This window comes from Sturnira hondurensis, unplaced genomic scaffold (assembly GCF_014824575.4).
Source record: "Sturnira hondurensis isolate 20B ecotype Veracruz unplaced genomic scaffold, ASM1482457v3 Scaffold0022707, whole genome shotgun sequence".
Lineage (NCBI taxonomy): Eukaryota > Metazoa > Chordata > Mammalia > Chiroptera > Phyllostomidae > Sturnira > Sturnira hondurensis.
The window spans coordinates 1569562-1595669 of NW_028095338.1; the positions used below are offsets into that span (position 1 = coordinate 1569562).

At 37.0% G+C, this 26108-nt stretch overlaps 1 protein-coding gene across 2 annotated transcripts in view; it reads right to left on the bottom strand.

The window, feature by feature from the left end:
- The window catches only part of PPP3CA (protein phosphatase 3 catalytic subunit alpha), a 306638-nt gene that overhangs the window by 62157 nt on the left and 218373 nt on the right, over nt 1-26108 (bottom strand). For both annotated transcript variants that reach the window (XM_037036241.1, XM_037036242.1), the window contains exons 3-6: nt 19192-19316; nt 11042-11153; nt 9599-9744; nt 6523-6662 (exon numbers count right to left, since the gene is read on the bottom strand). In XM_037036241.1, coding sequence (XP_036892136.1) covers nt 6523-6662; nt 9599-9744; nt 11042-11153; nt 19192-19316 — 523 coding nt within the window. The remainder of the gene's footprint in view (nt 1-6522; nt 6663-9598; nt 9745-11041; nt 11154-19191; nt 19317-26108) is intronic.

A 26108-nucleotide genomic window follows, 5' to 3' on the forward strand; every position in this document is an offset into this window, starting at 1 on the left:
GAGTGGTGAAGACCAGTGATGCTCTTGGCTCTGTGATATTCATTTACCAGCATCACTGCTGTGGTTGGGGAACAAGTTACCTTCTCTGAAAATGTTTTTTATTGGATCATAATTATTCCTTAAGAACTAGAGAATGCATCTTGTCTGAGTAGAAAGGGAGGTGAATATATCCATGGAATAGTGGGGATACTTAGATGTGGTTTCTTATTTCTATTTCCTATGTAAAGTTTGGAAAATTGTTTAATATCTTTGCTTAACCTCATAAAAATAAATCACCTCACTTGTAAAACTGCAGACAGTATCATTTATTTCATAGACTTGAGATAAAGATTAAAGGAGTTAGCAATGTGTGTAAATTTTCTAGTCCAGTGCCTGACTCACAATAGTAGGCATTTTACAACTCCTAATTTTCTCCTCACCACCATAGCATGAAAGAAATAATGCAGCCTGGAATGGTGAGTCAGCAACCCCAGATTCTAATAGCAGATGTTATACTTGTTAGTTGTGACTTATGTTAGATCTTAAGGAAATCACGTACGGGGATTACTAGGTAGGAAGTGGTTAGAATGTGAACAAGAGAGGGAGAGGAACAGGAAGTGTGTTGAGCATGAACAGAGATGTCAGTAGAGAGACGAAAATGTGAGACATGGTAGAAAAAGGGCTTGGCACTAAAGGAAACAGCTATTACATAGATGCAGTCTGTTTATTCTATTTTTGTTTCTTGCAATATTAAATTATTTGTCATTTATTTTTTAATTTTTTAAAATTTACTGGGGTGACATTGGTTATTAAAACTATATAGGTTTCAGGTGTACAGTTCTACAATATGTCATCTTTGCACTGTAGTGTGTGTTCACCACCCCAAGTCAAGTCTCCTTCCATCACCAATCATTTCCCCACTGCCCTCTTCTACTGCAGTATTAAATTATATTTTAGACTTTGATTACAATCTCCCAGATTTCAAGGTCTTTAACCAAACTATAGCCAGCAGGCATTATTAAAATGCTTTTTAATGCTTTTTTGCCCTTACATACTTTTTTTTTCCTTTCTAGAACAGTCTACTCTTCTGTCAAGCCTTAGCTAAATGATCACTTGTGAACCATTCCCTTCAAACCTACATTACCCCAAGGTGTACACAATTGCTGTACCCATCATGTTTCCATAATATATGAATGTAATATATCACTTGTCATGTTGTAGTGTAAATTATGTGTATACACCTGCTCTCCAGCAATACTGAATGCCTTAAGAGATGAGCAGTTTTGTCTTCACATCCTATATGCTTAATGGCCATGTGCCAGCAAAGTGGAGCTCACAGTTAATTTCTGGAGTAGCCTCAACAGGGGCAGTTAAGCAAGTGAGAGAAGCAAAGAGTTTCTTTCCCTCATCGGCTTCTGCAAAGCAGAGGCAGGCAGCCTGGTCAGTGGGAAGGAGGAAGCCTCCGCCCTCCCCTGTCACAGCCCAGTACTACAGAGGACTTTACCTAACTGGCCACCCCCTCCTCCACTTCCTGAGGTGTCCTCGCATTGCCCAGATACTGTTAGGTCTCCCTCTTCCTAGGACTTACTGTGTTCTTTCCTTTGCCCCATGGTTCTCCAATTAATTTCCTTTTACCACTAGGGATCAAGTTTTGAAGGGTTCCAACTCTTTCTGTCAGAACTTCACCAGAGCTTACATCCTCACTTGCACCTGACTGCCTGAAGAGTGGGGAGTAATTTGTACTTAAGACAAACTTTTTATTGAAGAGTAACATCTGTACAGAAAACTGCACGAATCCGAAGGTTACCAGTTGGTGACCTTTCCCAAAGTGAACACTTTCGCAGCTAGCACTCAGATCAAGGCACAGAAGGCTTCCGGAACCTCAGCAACTCTCCGTATCTCGTCTGAGTCACTATCACCTCCTCACTAAGGGAAACCACCATCCTGGCTTTTAATGTTATAGATTAGCTTCTCTGACCTTGAACTCTTGTTTCAGCTCCATGGGATCATGCAGTATGCACTCTTTGGTATCTGGCTTTGTCCACTCATCATTATACATGTGACATCCATCCATGTTATGTGCAGTTTTGTTCAACTCATTCTCATTTGCTGTATTTAATTATTTAAATATACTACGATTTATTGTTCCTTTTACTAATTTGGCATTTGGGTTGTTTCCATTCTTTTGGCTATTACAGACACTGCTGCTATAGATCAATCTGGTGTTTGGGTACTCAAATGTACACATTTCTAGGGGATACTGAAATAGGAATAGTATAGGTTAGTTACATGAATGTCCAACTTCAGTGTACACTGAAGCAAAGTAAGACCATTCAAGAAGTGATCTTTCTAGAATTCCCAGTGTTATCTCCCCTCAAATTTTCACGAACACCAGTTTTTCTGATTGTAAGAGCCTAACCTTCCCCAGTATCTCTGGCTGGATATGTTCTACTCATCCTTTAAAATTTAAGTTTAACAACACTTCCAGCATCAGCAGTCCCTTAAACTCCTATCCATTCCTGTTTGGGTTAAGGCTACCAGCTCTGTGTGTGTGTGATGATCTCCACATTTATCACAATGCTAACCCACCTTGCATTTTACTTATCAATTTCTGCATATCAAACTCTGGCACTAGTCTGTTATTCCCTTGAAGGCAGGGACTCTTAGTATTTACAAAACCTTACAGAAGGCATATATATATATATATATCAATCACATGTGCTCAGGTAATGTTAAAAAACTGAATGAGTGAAGGAATTCTTTTCAAAAGAATTACCTATGAATGGGAGGGAATGAATTGGGGGCGGGTATTGTACAATCAGGTGCAATTCCAACAGACTAAAATAGAAGGTTTTGAATTTGGAGTGGAAAAGGTGGAAGGCAGGATGGTCCAGATTTATTAAAAAGGTTCAATAAGATGTGATGATTGGTAGTGATTTCAATGCAAGAAGAAAAAGATAGTTGCTAGTCTATACGGCTGAAAGAATGAACTGTTAATAGAAACAAACAAAAGGGCTCTCTAGTGGAGATTACGCAAGTGGGGAAGCAAATAATAATGAGCTTTTTCAGGTAAGATGAGTTTAGGTTAAGGTGACAGTGGAACATCTTAGGTAAAAACACTTCACAGACAACTAAAAAGAATTCAATCAAGCTCAGGAAAGACAGACGGGGCTAGATATAGATCTTGTAACTAAACCACGGAGGTCCTAGTTTACAGGGGACCTAAGGAAACAGTGGGGGTCCCTGGGGCAATGTGAAGAAAACAATGTCCAAAGCTGGAGGAAGATGAAGAAAGAGGCAGCAGAAGAGGCAAGGATCTGCCAGGTAAGTTGGAGGAGAGCCAGGATTTGTGAAAAAGGAGGAACCAGAGGATATGGGGGAGGGGAGGGGTTAATAAGGGTGCCTGGTAGTCATTTGAGTGAGCTGTAATTTGCAACTTCAAAAAAACTTTTAAAATGACTGTTAAGATGTTCTTCAAATCTCAGAACTTCAGATGTCTAATTTAACTCACTCCTTTTGAAGTAAGCTTACACGATTCCTCCAAGACAGACATACAAACTGACAACCCAAGCACCTAACCCAGCTGACAGTTTTGTTTGGACTACATGAAAACGAAAATTTTACCTCCTGTTTGTCACGATCCTCGTTAAGCTTTACAATCTAATAGTTGGCCTACTTCAAGTATCTAAATTACTTGCCTCAAACTTAGACATTTGAATAGGCAAACTCCGGTCTAAGGTTATAAAAATAATAGTAACACTTGGGCAAAAGTTACATTCTTATGGATTCTTTCCTCTCTGTCACTTTGCCTATTTTCTATAACTCATGAACAGCATAAATAAATTCTACTGATGCGTTTTTCTGCAAACTTCATTTTATTTAAATTATGGCCCAGGAAATGTGTTAGACCATGATTAGGGTGGCATGGCAAATTAAATATGCAAATGTAATATAAACATGTAAAATATAACTGGGAGTTGTGGATCCAAATCAGAGCCAATAACACAACAGGTAATTGTCACCAAGTTTCTTTCCTGTTTTTTTTTTGGTCCCCCTGTGCTCCTCTAGGTCGGCTTTATAAGCTGAGACTACAAAAGATGTTTTGACGCCTTCACGATGGTGCCCAAATCAAAAGGATCGACAAGCTTTAGAATAAAAGAGTCATTTTTCTCCTCCTTAGATAAAACATAATCCAGACTGCTTCGCTATTAGTCAGTCTATAGGGCCTAAAGTTAGATATTCAACATTTGTCTTGGCTAAAGATCTATTAACAACCTCTAATAAGAGGAGTTAAATAATCATTTTGTTGAGAACAAAAGTGAGAAAAACATGCATAATCCTCTATCTAGCTGGTGGCCTTTATCTCTGATGTAAACACATCTGGGTCTGTAGTCAGAAAGCAAAAACACCGTAAGTTTATTTAAGTGCAGTAGACAACTTTATTTAGAGTATGATTTATCTGAAAACTGACTCAGAAAGCTAATAGAAGAGGTTAGGCTATGGATTAAAGAAATGCAATATAGCTTAATATCAAAATCAAGTGGCTTACATTTTGTTTGATACTGTATTATTGAAGCATAACTCAGTGGCATCAAATAGGTAATTTAAACACTTGTGGCATACTTAGGGGTTCGACACAAGATTTGAGAAATTGAACACTTGGCTTTGATATATGTCAACAACACTTAACTTTTCACTACAATATTTGAACATTTTAAATAAAGCATTACTCCCAAATTAATTAATTACTGAAAAGAAACCTCAGGGTTCACAGAAATACATATACCATGCTTCACTTCACTCAACACACGCTCATTAGACTTGATGTCCAAATTTCCAAAACAAAGAAACTTCATCTTCTTTGTTTTGGAAACTTTCTGACACATAAAGTTAAAACAAATCTCTTTATTACTATTTCTATCCAAAACTATTCTTTGATGCTTTACAGTGTACACGACTTTCTGTTCACAAACTTCAATTTCCCAATCACATCAATGGATGAAAAGAAAATTACTTTTCCCCCAAGGAAAACTTAATGTCTGAAACAAACTGTTCTACCACTGAACGGAGTCTGATCCATGTTGGGCAGAAGGGCGGTGTCCGCTCGCGCTAGAGGCAGAAGGTACGTGGCCCAACACACAGGGCAGACTCTTCCGGCCTTGCCATTCGCTTAGCTGGGCTGGGATTGGGCCTAAACTTCAGTGAATATCAGTTTTGGTTTTTAAGGTTTTTTTTTAAAGACTATGTACTCTACAATTTAAAATTCTCCATGACCGTTTTGCCCTTTTGCATAAATTATAAGTCTGATGAAAAGGGAACCTAGAGAAATGGAGGGTAGGAATGCAGGAGGCTGAAACTGACACGTGACGCCAGGGAAGTCAGGAGGACAAACAACAGCCGACAGTGTTGCTGGTTTGTGCTCTGAAACGTTATGGAGTCGGCAAACCCCCATACACTGGCAAACGCAAAGACATAACAATCACTATAAAATTTTTTCAATGTGGCTGATCAATGTGCTAACAAAAATTTACTCATTGTACCTATATATTAAGTTGCTGCTAATTTTAATTTATTCAGAAACTCTGATAAAGTTAAGAAAATTTAAGAATAACTTGAATATAATCTAATTAGCAATTAAAATTATTTTTCTTATTTAAGTTATAAGAACTGGTAAAATATTTTTAAAGTTATTACATAATTAAATTTAAAAAATCAAGGCTGATGTTGAATTTTTTTTCTATCACTCTTGAAACAAAACCAGTTTTCTACTAAATCCTACTACCTTATTTAGCTACTTCACCTTCTTGATACCACATGGCTTTTTCTGTTTTTTTTTTAATTCTCACCTGAAGACATTTTTTCATTTCTTTTATAGAGAGAAGCAGGGGAGAAAAAGAGAGATACATCGATATGAGAAACACTGATTGGTTCCCTGGCTGATGTAGCTCAGTGGATTGAGCACGGGCCTGCGAACCACACGATCGCGGTTCAATTCCCAGTCAGGGCACATGCCTGGGTTGCAGGCCAGTTCCCAGCAGAGGACTCATGAGAGGCAACCATACATTGATATTTCTCTCCTTCTCTCCTTCCCTTCCCCTCTAAAGATAAATAAATAAAATCTTTAAAAAAAAAAAAGAAACACTGATTGGTTGTCTTCTCCTATGTGCCCTGACCAGGGATTGAACAGGCGACTTGGGTATGTACCCTGACCACAAATTGAACCTGCAACCCTTTGGTCTATGAGAGATGCTCCAACTAACTGAGTCACACCAGCCAAGTCCTGAATACCTCTTTTATGCCTTTTCTATTCACAGATACTATATCTGTATACTTATACAGATATATTTCTTACCTATTTACTTATACTTTCATTTTACAAGTACTAAGAACTCATTTGAACGAGGCTTTTGAAGTGAACTTTTCATTTATACTTGTTTTCTAGAGAAGTTACACAAATGTCATAAATAAATAAAACACATGTAGTGATAAATTACAAGATTTATGAACCAAATGTGCTCCGTGAGGCGGGCACTCCATCCTCACCTGTAGAAGTACGAACATCCCCTGACTGTGTTGTGAGTGAAGTGTTCCTGAGTCTTCTCATTGCCAAAGTCTTCCAGAGGGTCTGACCACAGGATGTCGCACATAGGTCCATAAGCAGGTGGTTCTTTGAATCGGTCTAACTAAGAAAAATAGAAGACAGAGAGCAAAATGCTAATCTTTGGAAACTTGGAATTCTGAAAATAGAAGAGACCCGAATTTTGCGGCATTCGACTTCCTCGCCCCAAGCACAGAGCAGCATGAACTCTGAACTGCCCGCTCTGCCCCTCTTCCTGCCAGCTGCCCTTTCTCCGTGGTTCTTCCCCATTCTTCTACTCTTCATCTCCTCAGTTTGCCTGCCTTCTTCCTCCTGGTGAGCTCATTTACTATGTGCCTTCATCTCACCCTTTGTCTCCCTCTTACCTCTTTAACTCCTAACTCTTTATTACTTTCCCCCTCTTTCTCCTATTCTCCCTTTCATTTTTTTCTCCCCTAACTTATTCCATTTATCCAAGTGTTTTAGTCATTATTGGTCCATGTGACTATGTGTTTCATTTCTTGGGGAGGAGCTCTTATTTTATTTTATCTTTGGAGACATTTCTTTTACTCCTTCCATTAAACTGTGATTTAGAAATGTGGATGAGACAATTTCTGATGTTTATGTTTAACAATATGATTTTGAGAACAGACAGCTTTCATCTTAAGAGGGGTACATTTGTACCTCAGGGTTTAATTAAAGAATAAGCCTACTCTAGTTTACCTTACTGGTTACAAAATAAGAATAAGGATAAGCAGAGTAAAATAAACCCAAATTTAGCTAGTTATTCTTCAGCTTACAGTTCTAAGCTTCATAGTTTCACTTGAAGCCCTCATATAAAATCCATTTTCCAGCTACAAATGTTTAGCAAAGGCATATTTCAATTTTAAATGCATTTAGAAAGTATAAGCAATATGACTGCAAATGGCATTTCACTAACAATTTTATTACACTGCTGCTTTCCTTTATTTTGTCCCAATTTAAATTGCTATTTAAGGATCTTGAGTAAAGTTAGCAGATATTATAGTCTCTTGAAAAGAGATGTATAAAGCAGCTATGAAAACCCAAAGGTGATATTCTATATAGTTAATACTTTAACATAAAAAAACATAGGAATAGGTGGACAGGTGAATATATAAGGCTAACAGCCAACCAAATTATCATTTTTTTTCCTATAAAACATGATATAAGTCATGGTTTTGCTACATTCCATTTTTAAAACTAACATCTAAGAGAATAAAGCAATAGTTCACATTTTAAACACCCAGTGAAAAACTTCAGGATGAGACACTATATTTTAACCATTATGTTTTCCACAAAATATGCACTGCAAACTTAGACTTGTTTAAGAGATTTGAATAATTTATGTCTTTGGGACACTTCATCCTAGAAAAACAATACTTACCCCCCCCCCCAATACAGAATTTCCTTCTGAGGAACAAGAACTTATTACCAGGGATAGAACATCAGGAGTGGGGAGGGAGCATCTGATTAATGTGACTCCCAAGCTGAAGGTTTGGTAAGGCAACCAGATTATAGAATTTCTTCTGGAAAGTTAAAAAGTGCTTTCCAAAATTCATACTGTCTAGAGGAAGAATAAATAACCAAAAATTCATTAAGTCAAGAAAGTGTGGTGGCAAATCTTATTGACACATGGCAAAATGCAAACCTCAAAATCATTTTATGGCTAAGTATAGAGTTTAATGACATATACAAAAGTTGAACATAATATTTGAAACACTCCAGTCCTGAGGACAGCAGGTGATATATTAAAACTCTATTTAACTTATGAGAAGTTATTTATTTCAAGAGTTCACCAAATTGTATAAGAACGAATCTGTTACATTCATGCAAAAAGTGAACCAGTCTGTACTTGAACTCCAGGGCCACAATGGAGCGCCCTGTCTCCACAGCACATTAAATACAGCACAAGTATCAGTGCTTGGCCTGCCAGGGGCACCAGAAGCAGAGGTATATCTGATAAAAAGGACAGCAGCACGTGAGGCAGACAACACAGGTTCATTTAATGTCCTTTTGTTTGATTTTAAAAATAAAAATGCATTTTCTTTCTAATATAAAAGTAAATACAGTATTATTTTTATACTTGAAGACTTGGACCTTAATGAAAGAGTATTAAGGTACAAGTTAAATGCTTTACTTGCCTAAAATAGTTTTTCTTTTAAACCAATGAACTTTTAAAAGAATTTTGAGCATAATGAAAGAAAAGATTATCTTCCACTACATAAAACTATCCCATATTATTATATTCTCTCATACACACTTTCACACTCCATCTAACTCCTCTTTTTGTTGGTTAAAACAATAGGAACAGCGAATGCTAAATTAAGTAGAAAATACCTCCTTAAGTAAAACTGACTCTTTTTTATCAAGACATTCAATACAATCAATAGAATATTCTCACATGAACAAGTATAAAGGACACATGGACAATAACTAAGGTGGGGGGGTGGAGATGGGAGGGAGGTGGGGAGCACTGGGGGGCAGGGCTGGGAATACAAGAAAGAAAACTGTACTTGAACAAGAGTTAAATAAAAATAAAAAAAATTAAAAAAGAATATTCTCATTGCCTTTGCTAAAGTTTTAAACTATAACAAATAGGTTTTAAAAAATAGTGTCAACACATTTTAAAGGTCAAGCTGTGGTATTTCCCCAAGAACAAAGCACATTTTCTAATTAAAACACACCATGTTCTGTTGGAGGCAAACCAGAGGGAAATAAAAAGGTATATTCTTTTAGCAATCAAATCTTTTACATTTCTAATGACACAGGTAAAATGGGGCACAGTATCTTTTACATTTCTAATGACACAGTAATAAGATGGGGCTTTAGAGATGAAAATTCTTCCAAGTATAAATGTATCTTTCTTCCTAGAAAAAAGTTACTACAGAAAAGAGATTCATGACCAATCAAATCATTTTAGTTCGAAAGGATAAAGTGAGTGATAAAGGCAGGGAAATCAATGTTTTCTCCCCGTGACTGAAGCACACGGAGTGATGACCGGTGGAAAACAACAGAACTTACTTTTCTGATGTCATCTAAAGTGTTAATCTCTGGGGACAGGCCGCCGTGCACACACAGGAACTGCTGGTTCATCAGGGCGGCCAGGGGCAGGCAGTCAAAGGCGTCCATACAGGCGTCGTAGACACGTTCTGAATACTTGATTTTACCTTTTAAAACATGATTTAAGAAAAATATTTACTCTCATGATTTCATAGCTAGAATCATTTCATGGAACAGATTTTTTTTTAAAGAATGTTTTTATGGCGGAATCATGTTAGCATGTAACTATAACTGCAAAGTTCCAAAATGTATTAAATAAGACTTTTTAAAGAGTTATATGTTAACATTTCAATGTACTGGTTTTTAAAAATTTTGTTGTTTATGCATATGTTCCAGTTTTTAGCAATTTTTTATAAAGCAGAAGAGAGAAGTTTTGTATATTTCCTTGTTATTTATCTGCAGATGTATCTCAAAAAATATATGCAAATAAGTAGGAGACCAACAGAAAGATGGACACAGAACTGGCTAATCTTCCTAACTGATCTTATAGAGACCAGAGGGCCAGAAATTCTGTAAAGCTGTTTTTCCGTGTCACTGTGCACTGCGTTTCTCTGACTGACTTATTCCTAATGTTTTAAAAGAAGTCACTATGCTCCATTGAGTATAGGATTAAATGACACAGACAATTTTAAGTTTCACTGGACAATGAGAAAAATTGAGGAGGACTTCAGAAAATGTATATGAAGTACTCATCATTCCTAGTATTTATATCTACAGAAAGAAGTCATCTTTAATTCTGTAAAATCTACTTAGAAGCTAGTAAATGTGCTGCATCTAAAAACGGGCACAAGGTGGAATCTGCCCCCCATTTGCTTTTCTTGAGTGAGTTGAGATTAAAGGGGAGGATCATTATCCCAAATAGCAGCATTCTTGCTATTTCTTTTTAATATGCTTAATGATTTTAGAGAGAAGGGGTAGAAAGAGAGAGAAAAACAGAGAGAGGCAGACAGACATCAATGTGCGATAGAAACATTGATTAGCTGCCTCCCACATGAGTTCCTACCAGGAACTCATCCCCGGATCGAACCTACAACCTAGGTATGTGCCTGACTGGGAGTTGAACCCTCAACTTTTTGGTGTACAGGACCCTGCTCCAGCCACCTGAGCCACACACAGGTGCATTCTAGCTATTTTTAAAAGATAACTTAATCACTATTTCTTGGGATAAATTACATGAAATATTAACTCAAAGTTTTACATAACTTTTATAGAGAAGTTATAATTTAAAAAGAAATTCTAAATTCTCTAAACTATCCATGCTTAGACATGATGACACAAATAGTGTGTTTTTCAGAGATTTTTCACTTTGAAGCAATGGATCATATTGTAATATGCTCTTAACACACATTAAAATGATTATTTAGCACTTATCTTGTTAAAGGCAGAGGACTGAAATATACTTACATTCTTGTTTAAATGTGAAATACTCTGTTAGATGTCTACATTCATGATTTCCACGGAGTAAAAACAGTGTTTTGGGGTAAAGAATTTTCAAGGCCCACAAATACAGCACACACTGAGAAAAAAAATAAGAATATAAAAATAAATATTGTATCATTATACTGAAGTATTCCATTGCTTACAGATCAGGAAGGCATCAATCAAAAGTGCTACTGGAACCAAAAGACCCCAACGGCTAGATTTATTAGAGAAAAACACTGAAAATCAAGCAGAAAAATTACTTTGTTAATAAACCAGGGCTTATGTATACATAAAATACATATAGTCAGTGGGAATCTATGTATCACAAGAAAACCATGGACTATGCACAGCCTACTGGAAGAAGCCTGAAGGAAAATACACTAGAAAATGAAAATACACTGATGTAAAAGTATGACAAGAAATGTGATTAGCAATCAATAGATAAAATAAAAACATCTCTCCCTAAAGCTAATTATTATTTTTTTAAAACCAGGAACAAATGGACAAATTGGAAAGGAAAAGCAAGACAAACTTTGGAAACAAAAACAGATAAGCTCAGGCTGACTCAGACAGTGTCCCCTTCACTTCCATTACTCCGTTTTTATGTCATTGCTGTTTGCATATAAAGCCATAAGTTTTTTGTTTGTTTTATATGTAAATATAATTAAACTGAAGGCCAGGGACTCTCACTGTAAATGCTGCTAATAGCTAGGGGAAATATTTCATATGTGTGCCTTAAAGTGCTCAAATTTAATTACTTGGGTATTTCAGTTTGTGTCAAAGTGACAGCCAACTATGAATTAGCCAGTCCGGAGGAAAGCTACGTTGACACTGTCTACTTGAAATGTGCGTTAAAATAACCAGATACTCAGATATTAGCTTAATTTCATTATCCTCAAGTGACATTCATTAACAGCCCACAGAGAACACAAAACCACTCTTTGAAAACAAGCATGCTTTTTTTTTTACCTTCATTAAGTTTATGTTCTAAAAGTGAAGCTAAGAAGATACAGAACCACAAAAATACTAAGACAAGTCTGCTTGTGGTTACTATAATCTGAAACCAAAAACCATATAATATTTATATTTTAATAAAGAGCTTTCCAAATATAATAAGTTCGCTGAATAATGTCCAGAGGAAAAAGCTGCTGGCAAATCATTTGCTGTGCTACCTGTGAAGAGTAATTGTGTCTGACAATTTATCGAGTGGAAATAATTATGTTTGAATACAGAGCCTAAGTTTTGGAGAAAATACTATCAGAAAAAGTATGTATTATTGTGCTTTTGAAAAGATATAATATCTTGAAGCAAGATATTATCTCCAACTATGTAATTGTGATTAAAGTAAATGAAAATAAGGGGTTGACATGTGTGTGTGTGTGTGTGTGTGTGTGTGTGTATAACTTTAATTTTCCAATTACCCTTTTCTGGTTATAGTTGGCAGTTAAAGTTCCTATGAGAAGTTGACCAAGTGGCTTATTCCAGTGACACTTGAAGCATCACGATCTGCTGATACGTGTGACAGTTCCCTGTTATCTCAGTGAGTAGTCATGTGGCCCTGAGAGTTTCTGGTTACCATGTATCAGGTTTTATAGGTGCATTTAACCGTGTTTTCAAAGAAGAGTTTGCATTACTCAAATTTGTCTCACACTTCACAGAAGATATTTATAAACCATTATGAATATTAATGAGAACTATTTCCAATTTAAAGTTTATAAGGTTGTACTTTATAGATTTATACATACAAATATATATAAATATATATACACATTTCCAAATTGGTTTTAACTTTTGATGTCTACTTTGAAGTAGAAACGATCATGTTGTAAAGTCTTTAAAAATTATATTGAATATCTACTTGTTGAAATTGCTATTTCTATGTTGAGGGAAAGAATATATGTTTTGGCTATATTGTAGTTACCTTTTAGGAAGCTTTTCCTTTATTGTTGTTCAACTACACTTGACCCCAATTTTCCCTCATTTCTCTCCCCTGCCCTACCTTCCCCTCCATTCAATCCTCACCCCTTTGTCCATGGGTCTTTTCTAGATGTTCCTTGACTTTATCTTTTGTTTTTACTAAAGTACAATTTATATGCAATGAAGTTTATGTATTTTCAATGTTTAGGTATGTACACTCCCACGCAACTACTACCTAGACCCACTTACATTTCAACATACAGAAGAAGTCTCTCTTATACTCCCCAGCATCAATTCTTTTGGAAATGTAATCACAAGATCAAACTATTTAGATTAGTTTTGCCAGTAACAATTTATTTTAAAGCAAAGCTATCATCTCCCCAACTAAAATCTAAAACGTAATTTTTTATCCCATTCAAATACTACTAGAGGAATCATATTCTAGGACCATATTTTCCTTTTCGCCATCTGTTACAGAGCCTGTTTTGATATTCGCATGTGGCTTTACGACCTTTCGTCTTAATTACTGGGCCTCTTCCATAACTGAAACCTCACAGAGTGATACAGAAATAGTCTATAATATTCTATCATACTTATTTACTTTTTAAGTGATTCAATACACAGTGAATGGCCCTCATTATTTAATGGATATGAAATACTGAGTATACAGAAGTTTAGGAAATATTAGCTTTTGCTGTAAATTTATAAATGAGAAGGAAGACAGACACACAGAGATCAGAAAGGGAGGGAGGGAGGATGAGAGGGGAGGACGGAGGAAAAGACAGAGGGAGGGAGGTAAAGAAGAAGAAAGGAAGGAAAGAAAAACGAGAAGGGGAGAGAGAGAAAGAAAGAAGAAAAAGGAAGGAAGAAAAGGAGGAAGGAAGGGAGGGGGGAGGGAGGGAGGAAGGAAGGAAAATTTTCAAAATCTTGGAATCTTGTTTTCACATTTTATTTCCTTCTCCCCTGTGGCAAGAATAAAATATCTTCCCAAACACTAACTAAAACCACAAATGTAGCCAATATGGAAGAAGTGGCGTGGTAAATGCGAGGGCAGGGTGGATGGGAGAGTGGAGACCTGCCAGCCTTCACCCTCCACATCTGGTGGGAGAGGGCTGCCAAGCACAACACTGTCCTGCTGGCAACTACTCTGCCATCTCAAGTTCTAACGTTCTAGCGAGCCAGAGATTTTAAACAAAACCATAACCTGATATAATTTTTAAAGAGGAAAGTCTCTTGTAAAAATTTTCACAATCAATAGGCAATGAAATACAAATCAGCTAAATAATTGGGTGTTTTCATCTATGTGGTATCAGATGACAGCAAAATTTTCCCTGAATTAAATGGTGAAGGTAGGAACAGAGGCGCATTACTTTGGCCTTGCTGAATGTGAGATGTAAATTTGCTGCATTAATCACTGTCACCTGGACCTTGATTGCCTGTCCAGTCTTACTCTAAATAATTAAACAAATATTTACAACTTAGAAGTAGTCTGAGTCACTCAACAGAGAGGCTGAGCAAACTCTACATTTTTATTAATTTTCATCATAAAGACAGTCTTCTTCTATTTAATGTATCTGCCTTCCTCTATGAAGCAACACTAAGGATATAATTTTCTTTATTCGTTTAATTGGCAATTCAGCTTTTTAATGATTAGTATTCTTGAAAACTTGCATGAGGGACTAAAGAAGAATGTAAAAAAGGAAGCAAGTGACTAAAATACATATATATATGGCTTCAAACATGCATCAGCCAGTTCTCTAAAATAACTATCTGTGCTGTGACACATTTCAGTAAAAAATGCCACCTCTCAATCATCACACAATTAAGTGAAGGATGTGTATCGGCTGGTAAACGATCCGAACTCCAGCAAGGTCAAATGCAGTTCCTCCAAGACGTGGTTCACCGGATCCCACAAGCGTGTGGAGAAGCAGTGCCCTAAACGGACAAGCAGCTGCAGGGGGGCAGCCAGACACTTTCTTCCCTGTGTCTGCGGCATCACTCTGCCGCCTAACACTGCTTACTGTATTATTTGCTTGTTATTCTCAGGCAGACGCGTGGAACACTGTTTGATTTGCTGTATTCATTCTAGTCTATGAATTCACAGCTAATAAACAGAACTCTTTGTGCTTAAATGTTTGAGGCTTGGGCTGAGATCTGGACATAAGTACAGGGTGCGTTGGGGCAGGGGCAGCTTGCTGTTAAGCTCGAGGCAATGCCAGGCCCAATGGCTAGAAAGGGAGCCTGAGGAAGTGAATAGAAGGAAACAGCTGTGCATGCTTCTGTTTGTAGTTCTGTTTTTCCCTGCTTTCCCAGAGAAACACACTCAGACACAGACCTATATACACACATATGCCTGATCAAAGACATTAGGTAGCATAATGCAATCATCAGAAAGAGGATGGTATTTGGTGTGAGACAAATTATTACTCAAAACAAAATTACCTCTTTCATCACTACTCAAAAGCTTGCTTGTTTTATTTGGGCTAACTTTGTGGGGAATGGTTTCTGATCTTGGCAAGAAAAGAAGATCAGGGGAGAGGCATGGAGAGAGTACATAAAGTGAGCTCTATGTGCTGCCCGGAGCACATTACCTAGTGCCTGTAAATATTACCCGGCAGAGCCTGTATGAAATCTGAACCCACTGTTCAAAGCTGATTTGGTAAAAATTAAACGTGAGTGCCCTTCTTTGCCCAGAGGAGAGCCAAAGGAAAATACCTGCAGTGGTGCCCTGGATTACTCAGATGAATGAAGAACTTTTTCAAACCTGTTAGGGTAGTACATGCTGAGAAACTGAGCTCTTGTTTTAGGATTTTTGTTAAACCAACAGCACTGTCCTCGAAGAAAATGTTTTATATTGAATGCTGTGACCTTCAGACTGTATCTGTGGGAAGAGGGCTGTGTACACGTTTGCACACGTGTGAGTGACTGTGAGGGTGTGTTCCTGATGTGCCCCTTTTTTTGTGGTTCTTTCAGTGAAGGCATGGCCAGGGTGTGGGGTGCAGCACAAAGGACACATGGACTTTGAATCCCAGCACTGCCGTTTACTATGTGCATGATTCTCCTTGGCCTAGGCTTCTGCACACATGCAAGGGAAACATTTACATGTTCCTTGTAGAGCTATAAGGGAAACATGAAATCATTTGTACCTTGCAAATAATAGCATTTACAGCATGCAAACAAGGTCAGCTTGCTTAATCCACAATAAAAAGCCCTGAAGTATTCTCAGTAAGTATATTTTAAATACATGTCCGTTCTGCTTTGAAAATGACAATCTCACCGAGAAATCCCAAAGTCCCTCAAAGGTCAAAATAAATCCTTTTTCACACATGGCACTTTTGTCATTTCTGTATGCATGTGGCAAGTCCCTGGGCTATACTATCAGACTTTTGCAGTTTAATTAAAGAGATCATTTTGATGGTGGGAACTCTGAACTGCAACATGAGCATCTCAGAACTTTTAAATGTCCCATGATGCCTACATTTGATGTGGCCAACATTTGGTTTCATTCTTTGATTCTTTGCTTGAATTTAAAAGATGCGCATTACACAAAATAATCACAATCTTCATAGTTTAAATATGTAGATTAATTGTATGCTAAAAAAATCTGCTGAGAAACAAGTTAGTGATTTCTGCTTCTGAACTTCTTTAAAGAAACAATTCTAACAGAGTTCTAAAAAAGCTCTAATCAGGGGGAGGAGTTCAGGAAATTTCAAGTGATTTGAGGCCAGAGATTCAGAAGCCTGAACTCTTCAAGTAAAAAAATAAAAGGTAAGTAAAGACCAGTAAGATTAAGAAATATTATCCACAACTGAACTAGATGAGGTAATGAAGTCCGTCTAATCCATTTAGTACTTTATCTTTATTACTAAATAAATAAGGAATAGTGTTGTTGTCTTTCATTAGGTAAAAAGATAACAAATTAAGTTGCTAAAAATCATAAATATTATGATATTAAAAAAATTTCCACCATCATATTCCATCATTTGGTTAATAAAAATAATCCCTCCCAACAGGACAGTCTTGGGTACCCCTTGCTTCAAAAATGAGCTTCAAGGAAAGAAGATTGCCAACTTCATTCCTTCCTTCTCAGGATCTTTCAGAGGAGCATATACATGTTAAATAAATAAGACAGATTTTAGAGTTACTAAAATAATTTTAGAAATATTCACACAACCCTACTTTAAGGGAAGCAGCAGAAACTGTCATCTCCCATTGCTGGTTCCTGCCTCTGCGCTCCTTCTCAAGTCTGGCTACACAGTGAAACCGCCTTTGGTCATTATCAGCAAATCTGGCCCACGCTGAAGTAATGTGTCACTTCTGGGGAACATCCTTTAATGAGAGGATCTGGCCTTCTCTTTCCCCTTTTCCTTCTACCTGAATGTAATGCGGGGACATGGTGGCTGGAGCTGGGGTAGCAGTCTTGGGTCACGAGGCAGCCTCTGGAACGAGACTACCCACTTCAGAGCAAGGGGGCAGACAGGTCTGGGCCCAGGCAATGCTTACCACACTGGCCAGGCTATGGGTGTTTAGTGGAGGGAGAAATAAACTTCTATCTTGCTCAAACCATCATTTTGTAGGCTTTTTTTCTTACTCTTGGCAAATATTAGCCCTAATGCAACACAAAGGTCTTAAAAATTTGTGCTCAGTCACACTTCCCTGCCAACCTGGTCAAGTTAGCCTACGAATGAGATTTGTGAGGTTTATGAAGTTTTCCTCTACCTTTCTCACTTTGATTTCCCTCCTGGCTAAATCTTCCTTGTTCTTTGACTTAGTCTTCTCTAGCCATGGGTAAACTCTCAACAGTCTCCTGCTTTTCTACATTCCAATGGTGATTATTTTCTGTTCCTCTTTTATCACAAATTTTTAATAATCAGGTTAAACAATAATTGAATCCCAGATGACTACCTGTTCTAGGCTTTCAATTCTATAGAGCTTTTTATAGTTACATTTTCCTATATAGATTTAGTTTTCTACAGAGAAAGGATATGCATTTCTTCAAATTCTCTACAGTCCCCATCATACTGCACACACACTGTATGTGCTTGATAACATGTGTTTTTACCAAATGGATGACATTCCAAAAACGTTCTTTCTCCTTTTGGATTTATATACCAACACCACCCCTCCGTCCCTCATCATCGTGAATAAATATGTGGTCCTTCAATGAAGAAAGGATTAATCTATTGGGGGAAATATATATATGTAGTCAATGAGATGAAGTAAACTGAGTAAGCAAAAATATAGTATATTTTTAAAAACAAAAGCTGCTTATGAGTTATATAATTCTAATATTAAGCTATTCCTTTAGCAAATAAATTACAATGAAAATTAAAAAACCCAGATGCTGTCTTTTATGACTATTATAAATACCTGACACTGGTGTGAGCTTATGTGAATTTGAATTCTATCTTTAAATACGAAAAATTGTTTTTCTTTTTAATGCTTTTTTTCTGAGAATACTTATTATCAGCTACTATAGCATAAACTGTTTCTTTAAAACTTATTTCTGGTTCAAACATTTCTTTTAATACATTTTAATGAACACTTTCTATGTATGACACCATGTTAAGCAACAGGAAGAACAAACATCTGACTAAAAAAAGATGTTCGCCTTTATTTTGAATGTAATTTCTACCTACCTCAAGCAGATGGGAGGCTGAGGCGGAACCTCTACTCAAGGGTTACCTGCTTTGTTTCAATTAATGAGCTTAACAAATTACTCCAGTTAGAGGACAGATGCCAAAGACAAAACACAGCACTTGTAAGTGTCCTCACACATATTTACACACATGAGTGCAGACACAGAGAAACACTTGCACTTGACTATCAAGTGCCAAAAATTGCTTATTTTCTCATAATTATAGGCATAACCATGCAAGCACATTCCTGCATATTTAAGCAATTTTAATTAGTTTTCTCAACAGGGAACAGAATTTTGTAATGTGAATATGATGTGATTTTTGCAAAGTTGCAAATATATAAAAGGCATAAAAGCCAAAATCTTACTTTTAGCCATTTCCCTGGCATCTCTACATATTAAAACAGCGTATGTGAATCAACTGAATATAGGATATGTAAATCCCATGAATTAAGTGTATTCAAGCGCACTGTTACAACTAGGGATTCCCTTAAGGCAATGATATTTACCACTTCTATTTTACTAAGATACTGTTGATCCATTATTGCGCAGCCAAAAAGAGGTGATGTGCACTTACTTCGATACTGAAGTATCCTCTGTCAACATAGTCCCCTAAGAAGAGGTAGCGAGTGTTGGCAGGAGATCCCCCCACTTCAAAGAGCTTCATCAAGTCAAAGAATTGTCCATGGATGTCCCCACAAACTGAAAGAAACACAGAAATTAATTTTATGGTCCCATTATTTTAAGACTTGCATAAGATAATAAAATTACAAGATTTTAGAGCCATAAGAAATTCAGAGGTCATCTTAACTAAAGCATTACTTTGCAAAGCAGGAAGATAAGACAAAGATTCCAAAGTTATTTAGTGGTAGACCTGGCTCTAGCAGCCAGGCCTACAAATTTACAGATTTACTGGAAAAATAAAGATAATAACAATAATGGCCTTTATTATTATGCTTAACCATTCTGCATCAGACACTGTGCTAAGAAATGTATACACACTTACTAACTTAATACTAACAATGTTGCACAATAGATATTTCCTTTTGTAGATAAGAGATGAGGCAAAGAATGGTTCAGAAATTTGACATAATCTATATGCAAATAAAGCCTGAATGTAGAACTACTACATATTATCGCCTACTGAAGAAAAAAGAACTGTTGATATGTATCATACAAACTATAGCTCATTGAATCTAAAATGTCACCGGTTATAAAACACATCATTATACAAGGGTGGGCAAAAGTAGGTTTGCAGGTGTCTGTATGGAAAACAATACATATAATAATATATAATAATATAAGAATAAACTCTGTTCACATACAACTATCAACTTCCTTTTGCCATCACTGTACTATGTACCACTGAGAAAGAAAAGAATTCAATTAAATTTAAATTATAGCCCTGGCTGGAGTGGCTCAGTGAACTGAGTGTGTACCTGCAAACCACAGGGTTGCTGGTTAGATTCCCAGCTGGAGCACATGCCTGAGTTGCAGACCAGGCCCCCAGCAGGGGGTGCATGAGAGGCAACCACCCACTGATGTTTCTGTTCCTCTCTTTCTCCTTTTCTTTTCCTCTAAAACTAATAAAATCTTTAAAAATTATAAAGAAGCACTTTTTATAAAATGAACTTTAATATTAGATCTTAAAAAAAATCATGAATGGGAAAAAATCCTGTAAAATAGAATAGAAAAAATCACTAGGAATTTTTATTTATTACCTTCACCTCTCACCTTCTCTGTCAAACCAAAATTCTCAAGCTGTCATCTCTTCAAAACCCACTTATTTAGTACTTATTATTTAACTTAACTCCTTTGGAAACCCTAAAAAATATTATCTCCATTATGTGGAGAAGAAAACAGTGTGGCTAAGAGAGGCTAGGCAAGGTCAGTGTTAAACAGAGATGATCCAGGGTTTATATTCAGACATGCCTAATTCAAAGCTTTTGCTGTCAAACACCATGTTATGATATTTTTGCTATTTTATGTTTTATATATGTATAGATATTTAATATTTTAAAAGTTTTGTGATTAAATGATGACTATGATGTGGCTGTTTCTTGAACACTAAGAGGTCCACAAAATGAATATACCAGTGATTAGTACCTTACCTTAAGGAGCTACTGAGAATTAAATGTGTTAATATTATAATCGGCTTAGAAGAGTTCCTGGAGCCTATGGGTTGGCCAAAAAGTCCATTTGTTTTCCCCCCCATAAGATGGCTCTAGTAGTGCTTAGTTGTTTTCAATTTCATTTAAAACAATTTTGTTAGATTGCATTGTGACAGATGTTGTATCAGTGTGCATTTAAAAAAACTTATCAAAACTGGTGAATTTTTGTGTAGCCATTTTAATATTGAAGATGGAAGAAACAGGCAACATTTTTGTCATTATGCTTTAGTATTTCATGAAAGGTAAAAATGTAACTGAAATATAAAAAAAATTTGTGCAGTGTATGGAAAAGATGCTGTGACTTAATGGAACTTGTCAAAAGTGTTTTGCAAAGTTTCATGCTGGAGATTCCTCACTGGACGACGCTCAACAGTTGGGTAGATCAGTTGAAGTTGGCAGAGATCGAATTGAGACATTAATTGAGAACAATCAACATTTTACCATGCAGGAGATAGCAAACATACTTGAAATGTCCAAATCAATAAAGTTACTTGTGAAAATGAAAAATGTGTCTTTTATTTTAAAGAAAAAAAATGAATAAACTTTTTGGCCAACCCAATAATAAGAACCACCTCATTATTACTGATAAATGGCTAGCTCTATGTGATGCCACAGCCCCCACCCTGCATCCTCTGGTACCCACAGAGAAGTACAGCACAGCAAATGCTGCTTAATCAGGCAAGCCATCCGCTTGGTCACTCCCAGCATCCAATTCCCCATAAGACTAGTCCTTTCATCTTCATTGCCACCTGGTTTTAACAGCACTTCTAGAACATCCAGGCTTTGACAAGTTATTTTATACCTTCAAGGCAAGGCAAGCTCATCCTTCACAGACATACACCCCTACTTCCGGCACTCCCCTAGCTTCCCATTATTTGCATTTCCTTTCCAATGGAATACTGCTGCTGGTGGGGTACCCAACTGGGGGTCAGCAATGATAGAACTACGATGTTCAAAAAGCACCCCAAACATAGAACCACATGTAGGTAATAAAAGTGGTCCCCTTGCCCTGGCTGGTGTAGCTCAGTGGATTGAGCGCGGGCCTGCGAACCACACAATCGTGGTTCGATTCCCAGTCAGGGCACATGCCTGGATTGCAGGCCAGTTCCCAGCAGGGGACTCATGAGAGGCAACCATACATTGATATTTCTCTCCTTCTCTCCTTCCCTTCCCCTCTAAAGATAAATAAATAAAATAAAAAAAAGTGGTCCCCGTTGTTGTTACACGTTGTTGAGTGGACTCTGACTCCTGCTACTCTATGAAGGAGTGACGTCCTGTCCTCAAAAGCCCTGCTCAGTGCCTATGGCTTCTTGTATGGAGACAATGCATCTCACATTTGCTCTTCTTCTTCTCCCGCTCCCTTCTATTAATATTTTTGGTAACATTACTGTCTTTTCCAAAGAATCTTGCCTTTTCATGATGTATTGAAGGAGGACAGCTTCAGTTTTGCCACTTTGCTCTAGGACTGGTTTGTTTTTCTTTCTGGTTGTCCAGGATATCCTGAGAGCTCTCCTCCAAAATCGTATTTCAAATGAACCCATTTTTTCCTATCAGCCTTCTTCACTGTCCAACTCTTGCATCCTTACATAGTACTGAATAAACGGGAATGTGAGAGTGTGGATGACCTTAGCCTTGGTCTCCAATGACACGTCTTTGCTCTTGGCACTCTTTCCTAATTACCCCATTGTTGCGCTTCCACGTCGCAGCCTTCTCCTGATTTATTGGCAGCAGCCTGCGTCTGAGTCGATGACTGAAACAAGTTAGGCAAAATCTTTAACAACTTCAATGTTTTCATTCTCTTTGTTAAAGTGGTGTGTATTTTTTGCAGTCATGAGTTTCGTCTTCTAGATGTTTAAATGCAGTCCTGTTTTGAGACTTTCTTCTTTCACTTTGATCAGAGGTCATTTCAAATCAGTGCTACTTTCTTCCCATAGGATGGTGTCCTCTGCATATCTTAAGTTATTGCTATTTCTTTCACTAATTTTCACTCCTCTTTCCCTTGAGTCTAGCCCAGCTTTCCACAAGATTATGTTCTGCAAACAGATTAAACAAATAGGGAGATAAAATGCAGCCTCGTCTGACATCGTTGCCTGTAGGAAACCATTTGTCTCTCCAAATTCTGTCCTGAGAGCGACTTCCTGTTCACAGCACAGGACAAATTTACAACCATCAACATAAAACCACAATAAAAGACCATTACTGAAGTCTACCAGCACTCCCAGTTTCTTTGGAAACAGCCTTCCATCTGACTACACATTCTAAAACATATTATGTTATGCCCTTAGTAGATTATTAACAGAGCTGTACATATTTCCATCAGCAATGTCCAAAGTCAAGGCATTTAGTGAAATTGGCACATCAAAGATAACAAAACAAAATGGTGTTTCTCCCTCCCTGGAACACTGTGATCCCTATCCATTAGCAACCTAACATGCCACAGCATGACGGCTATTTTTCCCATGAGAAGTCCTCCAGTTGTTTTTACACTGAACAAGTGAGAAGTAGGTGCAGAGTAGCTGAAACTATTTTGGTGAGAAGGTGGCAATGTTATCATTATTTCCTTCTTAGTTTTTTCCCTCCTAAATGGAGTCAATGTGTCAGTTTTGAACGCAGCTACGCTAACATCCTCAGGACAACCAAATGGTCTAAGAGTGACCAACGTCCTGTGATGCTTACACATTCATACATTTCTCCCTCCTACTAGCAGGAAATAAACAAAGTATGCCTGGTCAGTCAACTACTAAGTAGTACCTAAGCAAACAATTACTTTTGAATAGATGCCTTTTAATATTGCTTCCCTTCCCTGATGACTCTAGCCTACATCAGATAAAATGTTTTTGGAAATGACTGTCACACATGAGTGGTGTCAACAACTTTTGATCTATGTCTTCTGAGGGAAATACAGAATATTGAAATAGAAAAACTGAAAACAACACACAGAAAGGATTTGTCTTTATTTCTTAGGGAAGGGAACAGTCTTTCCTTCTAACACCGTTGCTGGAGAGCTCATGGTTGAGCTTTGAAATCACAGTCCAAGGGGGTTCAAGTATGTGTGTAAAGCCACCCACCACAAAGAAGGGATTATTTGGAGATTAGTGGTCAGTATAGCAATTAGGGAGTCATTAAGCAAGTTTAAGACTTTATTCACTGTAGATTACAGCGAAGTCCTGCCAAAGAGAAACATCAATAAACAGCCAGGGCAGTAACAAGGGGCTCTTTGTAGTGAGCTGAGTAAGGCCTTGTGATCTACAGGCTGGACAATGAATTAGTCACAGAGCAAGTCTAAGAGTCCCTAAAACCAGCACACTGCTAAGCACCAAAGATAATGGCCAGCATGTTTAGGACAAACAGACCCTTCAAAAAATAATCTCAGGGAGCGGAAGGAGGAAGTTGGAAAGATAACCACAACTGGGACCAAGCCTTTGCCTTACGTTTCCTCACTCGAGAAATGCCGCCGACTCTCCCCTGGGAAGGGGTCAGTGTTCCAGATGGCAACCATGCATGTGTCATAGGAGTAATTAGGTATGCATGTCCAAATTACTTCAGTGGAGCTGCAAATAAGTGCATCTATATTGCAACAATTATTTCTAAGAGAATTCTGTTGCTTCTAAGTTCACACTGAAAGTTAAGTTACTACATTGGAATTATAACCACTAGATAGTATTGTACCTACTAGGATGAAATCCCCGTATAACTGCTATACAACTGATGGCTTTTAAAGCACTCCGATAGAACTGTCATATGTAGAAGACATATTTTTAAAATGTAATGTAAAATACATACTGTCATATAAAACTACTTAAAATAGATTGTAATGAATGCTTGGACTTAAACGTTGGTCCTGTTTACTTGCCTATAAAAAAGGAAATACATCAAAAAACATAATTGCGTCAGTTTCTTCCTAAGCAAAAGTTTTGAAATAGAATTTCAGGTTAAAGAAAGCTTATAAAAGTTAGAATGCCTGGGGACAGAGGGGTGGTTGTTAAAACCAAACAAACAATAAACTGCAAGTGAAAAATAGATTTTTAATGGACCAACATTTCAAAATTATAGCAATATTATGATTTAGAAATCAAGTGCTTTTAATTCTTGCCTATTTATTTTTCTATAAAGGACTTTTAGTTCCTCCAAAATACTGGCTTTTATTATCTTGGAAAACTTGCATGAAAAAGAATAACTCCTACAAGTTTTTCCAGTTCATATTAATCTAACAGGTTGTAATTTTTCTTTTAGAAAAGACGTTACTGAATCGCCAAGCAATTTTTGCCATTAGAGTCCCACTCTACTTTCAGCTTCATTTACTTCAACCTGATTATTTTTCCCCAAGAGCCACATTTTCCCAAGACAATAAAATTTCTAATGTTAAGGAACTATCATTATGTCTAATTCTCACCATGAGGGGATTACCTGTCCAATTTATACACTTGGTTTTTGAATCCTCTATCTGCCGCAGCTTTTTCTTTTCCAAAATCTGCAATTTTGCAGAGAAAGATCTTGCATTTAGAAGTTTTGTTAGAGGTTAAACACAGTGGGTATCACAAGTACATATCTGTTTCCTGCTGGTGATAATCCAGGATTATGTAACCTTTAGTGGGTGATAGATTCAAGTACAAACCAGCCAGAACAAATATATGTAGGTTATTAGCTGAGTGTGTAAACATCTGCAATCAGGCAATTATTGAGATAAAAGTGAGTTTGTTACAGCATTCACTTATCTCTAGAAATCTTCATCAACTATAAAGTAAACTAACCAAGAAAAAATAACAGGGGTATAATTCACTGAAGAGGTGCACTTCAAAATAATATCATCCCCATAGGGAATATTACTTTTCAAATGTTAAATGTGTTAAATACTTTGTAAAACAAAATGTAAATTCTTAACCAGGGACCTGTAGTCTGTCAGTAACAAACAATAACAAAAAGTCTTTAAATCAAGTAAAAATTTGCTACACACAAATTTCAAGGAAAAAAGCTATGGGATTAATCACAAAAGAATAACAGCAATCATGCAGATTAACAGCCATGATTTCAAGCACTTATCGATATTTATAATGCTGTTTTCAAAGACAGACTGTTGGCGCGCGTCAATGAGAAATGTAACAGGGCAACTAAAAGAACAAGAACAGACCATGGTAGAAGGGACAATAATCACAGCAACTAAGAATCCCCTAAATCTCAGTTTACTTCTAAATCAGATGGAAAAAAACTAGATTAGTCTGTGTTTTCAAAGTACTTTATAGGATCAAGCATTTACAACACGGTGGTATATCCACAGTGTATTCCAATCAATAGAAAACTAAGTTGCTGAAACTTTAATTTTTGT